At 36.9% G+C, this 13,968-nt stretch overlaps 1 protein-coding gene across 6 annotated transcripts in view; it reads left to right on the top strand.

Annotated features, from left to right (window-relative positions):
• Positions 1–13,968, top strand: part of PSD3 (pleckstrin and Sec7 domain containing 3) — a 727,165-nt gene that overhangs the window by 253,874 nt on the left and 459,323 nt on the right. For 5 of the 6 annotated variants that reach the window (XM_032329159.1, XM_032329164.1, XM_032329161.1 and 2 more), the window contains one exon: positions 6,163–6,271. In XM_032329159.1, coding sequence (XP_032185050.1) covers positions 6,163–6,271 — 109 coding nt within the window. Of the gene's footprint in view, positions 1–5,415; positions 5,511–6,162; positions 6,272–13,968 lie in introns of those variants that run through there. The other variant, XM_032329163.1, reaches the window with a different exon arrangement.

Genomic DNA, 13,968 nt, shown 5'->3' with positions numbered 1-13,968 from the left:
AAAAACGATGTTTATCTTAGTGCATAGTAAGACATCATACTCTGGTATTTTCAGTTTCATTCTTTTAAATATATATATGTATGTCTGTATAAACATAAAATTCTGCTCAGGTCACTAATGTGTCATGAGATGCATGTTAAGGAACAATGTTCTTAAGCAGGGTCTCTTCTTTTTTGTTTGTTTTCTTTTTTAAATTATTTTATTTTATTTCATCATGAACAGCATACTCTTTAATCGCCATCATGTATTTCCTCCACCCCACTGCCCACCTCCCCTGTGGTAGCCATTTTGTGCCAGGGCCCCTTTGGCAGTTGGGTAATGCTCTGGATCTCTTGTCAGAATAGTGCTTTCTAAGTATATACAGTAATACACATGGAGCCACAGGAAAATCAGTTACTGTGTTTAACACATATGTTTAAAAAAATATTAAACACCTTTTTGATAGGGCAATACAATTCTATTCTTTTCTTTCTTTCTTTCTTTTTTTTTTTAGGATTTTATTTATTCATTGGTGAGAGAGAGACAGAGGGGCAGAGGGAGAAGGAGGCTCTCCACAGAGCAGGGAGCCTGATGTGGGACTCGATCCCAGGACTCTCAGATCACAGTCTGAGCTGAAGGCAGATGCTTAATTGACTGAGCCACCCAGGCGCCCCTCTTTATTCATGATTAAATTTAGTGGTGGGCCTAGTAACTACAATAATTTCAAAGTAGGTAAGAGTATAAATTATATTTTAGAATATCTGCAGTAACTGTTAGGTATTGTGAAAATGGTTGTGATTTCTATTAACAAAGTTGCAGCTACTGATAATAATACTTCATCACATACATTCATACTTGAAAAAAGGCTTAAGGTAAGTGAAAATAAAGATGGATTTTTTTTTTTCACCATCTAACTTCAGATTTCCAGAATTTTACTGACAGACCCCTTCGGAACTGAGGTTAAGAACCCTTGCTCAGGAGGAATGTTCCTTTGGAGAACAGTTTTCAGACTTCAAATAGAAACTATGCCAAAAAAATTATCTTTCTGCAATTTCTTAAAACTGGTGCTTCATAGATTGCAGCTTTTCTTTCTTTCTTTTTTTTTTTTTTTAAAGCATCATTGTAATGGATTTTGACTTTAGAATTTTCTTTTCTGTTTGTTTTACTGAGACCTTGAGAGGTCACCTTGGAAGCCCAAATCCAAGCTGTTGATAATGTTCCTTCTCTAGTCTCTTTTGTCTCAATACATGCACCCAGTTGCTTAGGCCACATTTCTGGGAGTCATTTTTTGGGCCATGGGATCTGGATTCAGGATTTGAATCCATAATTTTCTAGCTTTATAACGCTGGACAAGTTACTTACCCGCTCATCGCTTCTTTCTCTACATATGAGACTGGGATGATAGTAGTGCCCACCTCACATGATTGTTCTGAGTGTTATATGAGATATCCCGTGTATTGCATAAGTGTGACTGAGTCCAAGCTTGTCCTGCTGGCCACACAATAGAGCAGTAAGTCAAGGGCATGATGCTGGGGCAAGGAGAGCAATTTTATTCAGAAAGCCAGCAAACTGATGGTGGACTTGGACTATTGATCCAAAGACCATCTCCCTAGGCATGAGATTTGAGATTCTTTTATGTTAGGAAGAGGGGAAGTAGGAGAGGGTTGGAGTCAAAAGATGACTGATATCTGTAGAGATCTGAAGAAGGTTGTGTAACTTCTTTGTCCTTGGTCAGTTGATTGTTGGATGTATGAATCTAGTCATCCCATTCTGTAAATCTTGAACATAGCAGAGTCATTTTTGTACATATTTCCTTATTTCCCTGGGTGAGTTATATTTTGGATGGAATACAGTTTTTGTGAATCTTAGCTGTATGTGCAGGTGCAGGGGTGAGCAGGAGTTTCCAAGCTATAAGTCACAGTACCAAGGGAAGTAGAAGCAATATGGAGTCAGGCATGATAAGTTTCTCTCTGCTGTGTTAGAGCAATGATTTGCTGGAACCGAGTGGTTAGTAAATGTTGTTCATTATAATTACCCCTGATTTCTCCCTGTCTCTCATTCCTTAAACCCAATTTATCAAAAAATTTATGTAGATCCTCCCTACAAAATGTTTAAAATCCATTGACTTCTGCCTATTTCTATTGCCATCGTTCTACTCTAACTTTTATTCTCTGGACCCCTAACAGGTGTCTGCTTCTTCTTAACTAATTTAAATCCATTTTCTTATAATAATCATATGCTATTTTAAAAAAGTTTAAATGAATGATCTTTAAAAAAAGTTAGTGAATTTCCACATATTTCAATCCCTTTACTAGCTTCCCATTAAACCTTTCCTTGACCTACAACACCTTGTGTGTTTGGCCCCTGTCTTTTTTGCCCCAGTTTTACTTTCTGCTGTGTTATTTTCCTGGTTGGTCTCTCTAGTTTACCATTTACCCACTATTCTTGGCCACACTGGCCTTTCAATCATTTGAGTAGCCTTTTCCTTTCATGCTTTAGCTGTTGTGTCTGACTCTCCCTCTGCTTAGATGATGGGGCTTTCTCATCCTTCTCATCTTTGCAAACATTAGTTCCTCAGAGAGACTTCCCTAACCACTCAACCTAAATTAGGGTACCACATTCCTTTTCTACCAGTCTGAAGCTCCCTAAACACACCAAAATGTTGATATTTCCTCTGTGCTGGAGAAAAGGTTGGTTAACAGCCTGTGATTATCAAGCATGTAACTCCAAGAGGAGTGTGCACCTTTACCATAAAGATAAATTTTACACATAATGAACATTAAGTGATTGTAGAGATATTTTAAGAAATAAATTGTTACCTCAAAATTGTACTAGCTAGCTCTTTGATATTGGTATTAAAGAGCAAAAAGAAGCCTGCCCATTGAACTGTTCTGCAGCAGGATGATGGAATCAATCATAACCCCATCATTACTGTCAGTCATTTCTGCTCCAAAGAATATAATAGAAATCATAAAATCTCCCTCTTTGAAGTAGTTGCCTGGTTGCCGATAAAACCTTTTGTGTTTCTCTCTCTTAAAGTGAATGGTCAAGTCTGCTACGCAGATATGAGAAAAGATGTCTCACAGTTAGAGGGTGGAAACAGTGGGGCAGTCAGTGGCTGGATCCTGGCTGATTTTTGAATTCAGGGTCAAGTGGCAGAAAAATGGCTGCTTGAATGAACTAGGTCAGATTTCTCTGTGTTTTCCAGTTTCTGCCTTGTTACTTATTTTTAATCAATCCTAGACCAGAGAAGGGAGGCATTCCTGATTTTTGGCAGTTGCCTAAAGCAGCCAGGAAGAAGGTTATAGGAATTCAGAATCATGATGTGAACCACTTTCACAATTACCTTTGTAGCTTTTCTTTCAAATAGGGGACTTTAAGGAATTCCAGAGAGTGTTGGGACAGATGCTTTAATTTAGGACAATTAGTATAAGTGAGATGACAGTTAGTTTAAGTGGGATTAGTACAAACGGGATCACTTCTACTCTGTGCCTCCTCTTTGGCTGAATGGTGTTCCTGATTATATAAAAAGTATGGTCTCTTTTGGGGAAAGACCACTTTTTGTTGGTATATTTTAGTAGAACCTATGCACAGATATTCTTGCTCTGAGGTGTGGGGTAATGATAATCATTTGGAAAATAATGCATCTAAAAATAAAATACAGTTTTCTAATTACAGAAAAGTAACAAATTTAATTTTAAAAATTCTGCCAACCCACCGTTAATACCATACTCAATGGTGAAAAATCAGAAGTTTTTTCTCTGAGACTAGGAACAAACAGGGATGTCAACTCTCGCCACTTTTATTCAACTGGAAGTCTTAGCTGAAGCAGTCAGTTAAGAAAAAGAAATAAAAGACATCCAGATTCGTAAGGAAGAAGTAGAACTGTCAGTGTTTGCAGATGACGTGGTATTATATAGAGAAAGCCTAAAGAGTCCACTAAAAATTATTAGAACTGATAAATGAATTCAGTAAAGTGGCAAGGATGCAAAATTAATATACAAAATCCTGTTGGGTTTCTATACAGTAATAATGAACTAGCAGAAATAGAAATTAGGAAGATAGTCCCATTTTCAGTAACATCAGAAAAAGAATAAAATACTTAGGAATAAATTTAACCAAGGTGGTGAAAGTCTTGTACTCTGAAAACTTTTAAGATGTTGATGAAGGAAATTGAAGATGACACAAATAAGTGGAACGATAGACCACACTTACAGACTAGAAGAATTAATATTGTTAAAATGTCCATACTAACCCCAGACAGTCTATAGATTCAGTGCAGTCCCTATCAAAATACCAATAGTACTTTTCACAGAACTAGAACAAACAATCGTAAAATTTATATGGAACCATAAAGGACCCTGAATGTCCAAAACGATTTTGAGAATGAAGCACAAAGTTGGAGGTATCACAATTCCAGACTTCAGAATATACTGCAGAGCTATAGTACTCAAAACAGTATGGTCCTGGCACAAAAATAGGCACGTAGATCAGTTGCACAGGAAAGATAGTCCCAAAATAAACCTACACGTATATGGTCAATAAATTTATGATGGAGGCAAAATATACACTGGGGAAAAGACCATCTCTTTAGTAAACAGTGTTGGGAAGACTGGACAGCAACATGCAAAAGAATGAAACCAGACCGCTTTCTTACACCATACACAAAAATAAACTCAAAATGGATAGAAGGCCAAAATGTATGACGTGGAACCAAAAAACTCCTAAAAGAAGACAAAAGAAGAAAAACCAAATAATTGATTAAAAATTGGGCAAAGCACCTGAATAGACATTTCTCCAAAAGAAGACAGATGGCCAAGAGACATGTGAAAAGATGTTTAACATCACTCATCATCAGAGAAATGTAAAATAAAATCACAATGAGACATCCCCTCCCACAGACAGAATGGCTAATGACTATTATAAAAAAGACAAGAAATAACAGTGTTAGTGAGGATGTGAAGAAAAGGGAAACCTCATGCACTGTTGGTGGGAACATAAATTGGTGCAGCGACTATGGAAAACAGTAGGGAGGCACCTCAAAAATCTAAAAATAGAAGTACTATGTAATCCAGGAACCCTGCTCTGGAAGAAGAAAACAAAAACGTTAATTTGAGGGGCACCTGTGTGGCTCAGTGGGTTAAAGCCTCTGCCTTCAGCTCGGGTCATGTTTCCAGGGTCCTGGGATCGAACCCCGCATCGGCCTCTCTGCTCAGCGGGGAGCATGCTTCCTCCTCTCTCTCTTTGCCTGCCTCTCCGTCTACTTGTGATCTCTGTCAAATAAATAAAATTTAAAAAACAAAACAAAACAAAACAAGTTAATTTGAAAAGGTATATGCACCTATGTATTTATTGCAGTTTTATTTCTAATAGCCAAGATACGGAAGCAACCCAAGTACCCATCCACAAATGAATGGATTAATAAGATGTGGTATATATGTACAATGGAATAATACGCAGCCATAAAAAGGACGGAAAGCTTGCCATTTACCATGACGTGAATGGACCTAGAGTATATTATGCTAAGTGAAGTAAGTCAGACAGAGGCAAATGCCATATGATTTCACTTATATGTAGAATCTAAAAAACAAAATCCGTGAACAGACAAACATAAAAATAGTCAGAAATAGAGATAAGTGCAGAAAACATAAATGTAGAGAGCAAACTGGTGGTTGCTAGAGGGGTAGGAGGATGGGCTAAATAGGGAAAGGGGATTTGGAGGTCAAACTTCCAGTTATAACATGTCATGGGGTTGAAAGTTACAGTATAGGGAATGTGGTCAATACTGTTGGAATGACTTTGTATGATGACAGGTGGTAACTGTATTTATTGTGGTGAACATTTTATATCACTATGTTTTATACCTGAAACTTATACTTTAATTAAAAAAAGATATTGTACCACAGTTCTGCCCTCCCATCAAGGCAAAATTTTCATATTTATCTTATTCCCAATTGATGTGTATTTATTTTTCAATATAATTGTAATCTTGCAGTGATCATCTTGTATTTTGTTTTTTGTTGTGTTATGTTTTTTCATGTTTCATTTTTAATGGCTTACTGTATCATTCTGTCAAGTAGATATGTCATTATTGCCTAACCATTATCTTGTGGTTGGTTTGCTTTATAATGTATTTTTATGATATATTTTAAATGATGTCTTTGTTATGTTTTAATTTTGCAGGCAGAGACATTTGTTTGGGTTAACAATGCATCAGCGCATTCCCAGAGTGTTGCCAAGGCCAAATACGAGTTCTTATTTGGCAGATCTGAAGAGAAACCTCCAGATACTAGTAAGTGTTTCCTGACCCTCCTCCTGCAGGTAACAGATGTGAAGTGCTATTGAACTTTGCTATCTCAGAAGCTGAAAATTCTTCAGACCAAGAACTGATTTGAAAGTACCCAGAACAGGCTACAAGAATCACATCCAGTATTTCTTAGAAAGTTTGTTTTAAAGAATAATTAAAGTGAGCGGGTTTCTAAGAGGTAGGAAGGTAGGGATGAGGGTGGAGAAACTCACTCAGTAATGATAAAAGGGATATTAATGTGTCTGGGGAGTTAGCTAGGAAAGGGATCCTGCCTGTGCTTAGGAATCTGGGCTCTGGAGCTAGAGTTCCTGTGTTTGAATTCTGGCCTTGTAGCTTATGAAGTTTGTGACCTTGAGTAGGCTAACCTCTCTGTGCCTCAGTGCTGTCATCTGTAAAATGAGATTCTATAGGTTATAGATAAAATAGTTATATATGTCTCAGAATTCTCTTAAGGTTTTAAGTAAATTGACCTATATAAAGATCTAAGAGCCACATGTAGCATGTAATAAGTGCTATGAAAGTGTTTGCTGATGTTATTATTTACTGTAATCATCATCGTCAATACCATGTCCCTGACCTTTGAAGTACAGTCTTGACTTTCCTCAATTCTGTCACTGTCTGACATTGATTTTTGTTTTGGGTAGACAAGGAATCTGACCCAATAATAGTTGTTGTCCAGTTGAAAAAAAATCAAATAATAACTGCATTTTGGACTTCTGTGTTGGATAGGATTATGTGATAGACCTCTTAATATTGGGGGATAGCAAGAATGTAGTGCATTTGCATTCATTTAAGAATTTCTTTTACCTTAATAATGAATACTTATTAGATTTCATTAGCTGCAAACTCTTAAGGAAGTATAAACCAGCTTGATTATTTAAAAAAAAAATCATTCTGCTTTTATTAGAATGCCCCAATTTGCTGTTTATCATTCAGCATAAATATCTAACTATTCTGGGCTTGAGGTTTGGGGCACTTAATCATCTGTTCACTATTTCTCAGGTAGGGAATACTGATTCGTCCAAGACTATTTAAAACTCCTTCTTAAAACACACACACACACACACACACACACAATTCCTTCTTGACATAGCTTTACCTTTGCATGTCACATTGTGATTTTGTGCTGTTATTTTTGACTTTGATAAAAAATGATTTTTGCTTCACTAATTTGATATTAGAGATAATATCAAAAGTCTTCATAGTTCTCTGACTTGGTGGATGAGTTTGGCTCTTCTTATGTATAGGTTTTGAGTATACCTGTATACCTGGGGCAAATCAGAATGACATTTTAATGACATTTTAAACCTGTTTTTATTTGCCTTGGTAAAGATGGTTAGTATTATTTTTTTCTAGTGGTGATGTATTCTGCAGGTATGAAAGTATACATGCATTTATTCAATAAATATGTTTAAAGAACACTTAGTAGTGTAGTCACCTGTACTGGGCACTGTGAGGAAGCAAAGAAGTACAGATAGAGTTCTTCCTTTTAGGAACTTATTCTTTGGTCAGGGAGAAACAGATGTGTAAGTGACCAGGGGGAGAGAATAATCATTTCTAGCTCTGACTTCATGGAGAGGTAGAAGTTGAACTTTTTTGTAAAGAAACAACTAGTGTTCTGATTAGGAGGATTTGGGGGGAGGGCATTTCAGATTGGAGGGAATGGTATGAGCAAGGGTATGGTGGCAGAAAATAAAAATTGCTTGAAGGACAGGAAGGAGACTAGCCTGATTGGCTAACAAAGTATATGAAGAGAGATAAGTTTAGCAAGATAATCATTTTAAAAGGGGCAAATCATGGAGGGCCTTCTAAGGCAAGGTAAAGAGTTTGCACAGTATCCAGATGTGTAGAAGGAAGTGGAAAATCAAGATGGATTGATCTTGAATTTGGAATAGAGCAGCAGAAGCTGTTGCTTACCACAGGAGGGTTGTAAGATACCTTTTTCATTTCTTTTTCTTTTTCTTTTCATATATTTACATATCTTTTCATATCTTTACAAAAAATTATGGCTTTTTTTTTTCCCCATTTCAAAACACTGTTGAAATTTCTTTACATAGACTAGTCATCTGTCATCACAACACTGCCCGGATTCAGAATACTGCAAGGTAAAGTAAGAGAATAGGACAGTGTTTTATTTGAATTTGATAAACATACTTCTTCCCACAAATGTTTTTTTTTCTTTTAAAAAAAAAAGTGATTAAATAAGTGACTTAAACTAGGTGCTCCAGAAACATACTGCTGGAGAAATGGATGCATCCCCAGTAATACTCACATGCCATCACCTGAGGGGTGATACCCTAGTAATGACATATTCAGACCAGGTAAAGTCACTTGGTTCGTGATCCCCAGTTAGGCCCAAGGAAAGTGTCGCCGCTACAGGGAGAGAAGACTTAGACTTTGCCATTGAGCAGGGACTTAACAGGAGTTGTAGGTGGGAGGTTCTAGGGAAAACAAGTCAAGATTATTTGCAAACTATAGCTTATTGCAGGGATTTTGGAATCACTGACAAGGCTTAGGGTGTTGGATGGGGTACAGGAGAACATGTGAGTTGTGGGACGATGGCTTGGAATTAAGATCTAGATTCTCATTATCTGTTCATCAGTGTAGTGAAAGGAAAGCGATGACTGTACTTCACTGGGTTTCTTTGTTCGCCTGCTTTCTGGGAGCTGCAGCGTTCAGGAACTTCTCAAGGGCGAGAACAGTAGTTGGTGATTGTTGAAAGGCTCTTGCTATGTGTGACATCACTTGTGCTGTGACTTAATGAGGCTGTGAGTCACCAGAGGTAGGCTCTCCTCTTCCATTCCAGTCAGCTGTTGGAATACAAATGGAGTTGCATTGAACTTCAGAGAGATGGAAAGAGGTATCATAGGAGACTCATCTGGAGCTAACCATAAGGCCTGTATTAATTAATTAGTGTTTGGCTGATGATCAGACTTCCACTTACCACACTTTTCCTCTTTAGGTTGCCTCACATAGATGACCAGCATGGCTTTTCTAAACTAGTCAGATAAAATATACTTTAACAGAAGGGTGGCTTCATTTTAGGAAAGTGTGTTTTTTGAAGTGTTTGTAAGGCAGTATCAGATAACCACTGTCGGTTGGTCTCTCTTTTATCAAAATCAGGAAGGAAGAAATAATTGAGAAAGGCTTTGAAGAAGAGTAAAACTCTGGTTCTCAACTTACAGGGAGAACACAAGTGAGTTATGGAAGTGTGTGAGGAAGTAAAAGGGCCTGTGGGATGCTAAGAAGATCAAGTTCTTATATTAACTCTTAGAAGTTAACAGAATCTTACTCTTGTATTCTTTACTGATCCATTTATTCAGGAACAGCAGAGGAATTGCAATTTGAGACATGCAAAGTATGGCAAAATGTAGGAGTCCAAAGATAAAAGGAAAGGAGCCGTACTTTTATAGAAAGAAAGGAAGATGGGAGGAGCTGCTTTGAACAGAAGTCCATTGGAAGAAAGAGTTTAGGTTGGTGGACAGTTTCTCATTGGTTGAGTTGTGGTATTATTGGTTGAGTTTATTGCTGGCCAGTGAGAAATTCTTCCTTTCTCCTGCGGAACTCATAAAGTAGGCTTCTTCCTGTTGGGAAAGCACAATACCTCCCTTCCTGTTGGCATCTGCAGTTGACAGTAGTAGGGCATGAGAGCTCCCCTTCTGGCCTCCCCACTCTATTTTAAATGAGGTACCCTTTAGTTTTCAGTTTCACAGACTAGCGAAAACCCACAAATTATTGTCAAAAGTAAATGCAAAACCACTGAGGGATCGTTTCATAGCTCAGGACACAGAAAACTCTCATATTAATAAATAAACCAGTAATCCATAACATTAATCAACTCACATTAAAATGGTATAAATTGCAAAAAGGAAGGAACTTGCATGGAAGGAGGGGAAGTCCATATTCACAAAAACAGGGAATCAAGATTCAAAGTACCAGAGATGGAGTATTGTGAAACTGTAAAATTGGTTGTTTAAAAGATAAAAGAAGGAAGAGACACCATTATGATGAAAGAGGAAAATGTGAAATTAGACATACATATTTGAACAAGAACCAAATATAAGTTATAGAAAATAAAAAAAATACAGATTATCAATGTCTCTTAATTTTTCCCTTCTGTTTTAAAATATTACCTTCCATTCTCTCTAATAGAAGTTTCACTTTGATAATTCTATTTTATAATTTCAAAAGCTCTTTCCCAATCTCTGATCACTCAGTTTTCATTTTATCTGTTCTTTTATGTATGCATTATTATTTCTAATCTCTCTAAAGAATTCATTAGAATTGTTTTTCTAAGATTACCTTCTGTTTCTGTAATTTCTACTTCATCCAGGGTCAGTTCTATTTTATTCAATCTTGGAGCTTCTCTTGGAAGCCACATTTTCCTTAAATGTGTGTTGGAGTTGTTTTTTTTCCCCCCATTCATACGCATGAGTAAAAGACTGAGTTCCCAAATATGACAGCTAGAACTTCTTTGTGTGTGTGGAACACATCCCCAACAGGCCTCTTCCTTGTGTATAGAGAAGGGCTGAGAAGAATCTTGGTGCATTGAGATTTGTGGACGGGTACAGGGGTAGGTGGGTGTGCTGCCTGTTATATTCAGGCTAAGTCTTTGATGCCAGCAAGCCTCTAGGTAGGGAGGGTGGTGGGAGAGGGACCAACATAGGAAGCCGTTCTGTAGTTAATTCTTCAGTTAATCACAGTGACATCTATTCTGCTTCCCATTCTCATTCTGCTTATCCATACCTATATGGACATCTGTCAACCCTGGGCTTTTAGCTTCTCTGAGGCATTACCATTAGGATATCTGAAGCCTTCTGGATTGGGTCTTGGTTGTGATTTCTGCTTTATTTTGTAGTTATAACCCCATCCATCCCTTTCAGTCTGATAAACTCATTAAAATTTCTGGCTTAGTAATATTCCTCTTTTTCTCAGCATCGTTAACATTATTTTCTTTTGAAATTTGCTTTTATTTTAATAGGATTTAGAAAAGGAGGGACACCTGGGTAGCTCAGTGGGTTAAAGCCTCTGCCTTCAGTTCAGGTCATGATCTCAGGATCCTGGGATCGAGCCCCACATTGGGCTCTCTGCTCAGTGGGGAGCCTGCTTCCCCCTCTCTCTCTCTGCCTGCTTCTCTACCTGCTTGTGATCCCTGTCAAATAAATAGATAAAATCTTAAAAAAAAAAAAAAAAAAGGAGAAGAGGCAAACTTGTGTCCTTGTCTATCATGGTAACCCAGAAGCCCAAAGAATTCTTTTTTTCTCCAGCTTTATGACATTTAATTGTCAGATTAACACTGTGTAACTTTAATATTTACAGTGTGATGACTTAATATATGTATATATTGTGAAGTGATTACCACATTTAGTTAGCATACCTATATCTCACAGTTACTATTTCTTTCTCTCTTTTGTTTGTTTGTTTGTTTGTTTGGTGGTGGTGATTGCATTTAAGATCTACTCTTTAAGCATATTTCAGGTATGCAATACAGTATTGTTAACTGTGGTCACCATATTGTACTTTAAATCTCCACAATTTACTTGATTTTTTAGCTGGAAGTTTTACCCTTTGACCAACATCTCCCCATTTCCCACCCCTTAGTCCTGTCTACTCTGTTTCTAGGAGGTGACTTTTTTAGATTCTCCATAAAAGTGAGATCATGTGCTTGTCCTGTCTCACTTAGCATAATGCCATTAAGGTCCATCCATGTTGTTGCAAATGACAGATCTCCTTCCTTTCATTATATATACCACATTATACCACATTTTCTTTATCCATTTATCTGTTGATGAGCACTTCAGTTCTTTCCATGTTTTGGCTACTGTAAATACTGCAGTGAGCATGGAGTTGCAGATATCACTTTGAGATACTTATTTCATTTCCTTTGGATATATACCCAGAAATGGTACTGCCTTTTAATAGCTTTATTGAGATATATATATAATACCACATAAGTAACCCGCTTAACATGTGAAGTTAAGTGGTTTTTTGTTTGTTCTAGAGTTGTGCATATATCACACCAATTAATTTAGAATATTTTCATCATCCTAATAAGAAAAGACTACATGAACTAGCAGTCACTCTGTATCCCCTCCCCACTGCAGTAGGCAACCAACTAAAACCTAGTTTTTTTTTGTCTCTAGCTTATTCTAATCGCTTCATATAACTGAAATCATTATGTGGTCTTTTGTGATTAGTTTTTTTCACTTACTGTGTTGTTTTCATCCATGCATGTATCACTACTTTGTTCCATAATAAGAAATTGCAGAATAATATTTTATTGTATGATAAGACTACGTTTTATTTATCTGTTCATTGTTTGATAGATACTTGGGTTGCTTGAACTTTTTGGCCAGTAGGAATAACGGTTTTATAAACATGTGGGTATAGGTTTTTATGTGGATGTATGCTTTCATTTCTCTTGGGTATGTACTTAGAAATAGAATTGTTGGATAATGTGGTGATTCTATGTTAAACCTTTTGAGGAACTTCTAAATTTTTTTGCACGGCGATTATATTATTTTATATTCCCATCAGCTATGTATAAGAGTTCTAATTTCTTCACATTCTTGTCAACACTTATTATTATCCTTTTTTATTATAACCATTCTTAGAGGATGTAAAGTAGAATCTCATTGTGTTTTGTTTTGCATTTCATTAATGATTAATGATGTTGATCATCTTTTCATATGCTTATTGGCTTATTTATATCTTCCTTGGGGAAATGTCTATTCAGATCCTTTGCCTAGTTTTTAGTTGGTTTGTCTTTTTATGTTTGAGTTTTAAGGGTTCTATGTGTATTTTATATACAGGTACATTATATGGGTTGGTGTAGAAAACCACAGATATACAAAGTAACAAATGACAAATCCACTAATTCTAGGGTCTTCTGTTCTATTATTTTCTTGTCTTCTTCACAGATACAAGTTGGTTTATAATTTTATGCCAAGTCCTTTGGTAAATCCTCTGTCTTTGGCACATTTTATTTAGTTTCCACTTCCAACCTCCTTCCAACCCATGATGGGAAGCAGAAAAGTGATTTTACACTATGATACACAAGTATATGTTGGATTAGCTTGCCAATCCTTGGCCCTTATTAAATTGGCCAGATATCCAGATGTCCTCTGTTTTTTCAGCTATTTTGCAGACCCTGCTTGGTAGGCAGTAGTTTCTAGTAATCTGTTTTGGCTAGGTGAAGTGGGCCAGGAAGGGACTGTGAACTTTCTCTTTGGCTGGGGTTTTGGGTGATGATAGTCTAGCGCTTCCATCTTCTCCCTGTTTGGTCCACACATGTGCACATAGCACTGATAGCCTCAGCTGTCTCCTCAGAACTGCCTGGCATCTCTTAGACTGAGATAGCTAAGGAGTATTGCAAAAAACATTGAGCAGCGTGTGCTGAAAAGCTTATTCCTACCTTCTACTCAGTACAGTATTTTAGTTTTGCCTAGGAGATCCACTTTTTTTGAACCAGTGTTCATTGTATTTTTTTAAAGCACCTGTTGAAAAGCTGAACAGGATTTGACTCTTTCTGAGAGTATGGTATGATCAACTTTCGAACAGTACATCTCAACTGGAAAAGAGAGGCTTGTTTGTTTTTTTAACTGTAGTTGGCACGTAATGTTACATTATTTTCAGTTGTACAACACAGTCATTTAGGAAAGCGCTTTTACCTTGATAAACAT

Source organism: Mustela erminea, chromosome 21 (genome assembly GCF_009829155.1).
Source record: "Mustela erminea isolate mMusErm1 chromosome 21, mMusErm1.Pri, whole genome shotgun sequence".
In the NCBI taxonomy this organism is placed as follows: Eukaryota; Metazoa; Chordata; class Mammalia; order Carnivora; family Mustelidae; genus Mustela; species Mustela erminea.
This window is presented reverse-complemented; position numbering and strand designations above follow the sequence as displayed.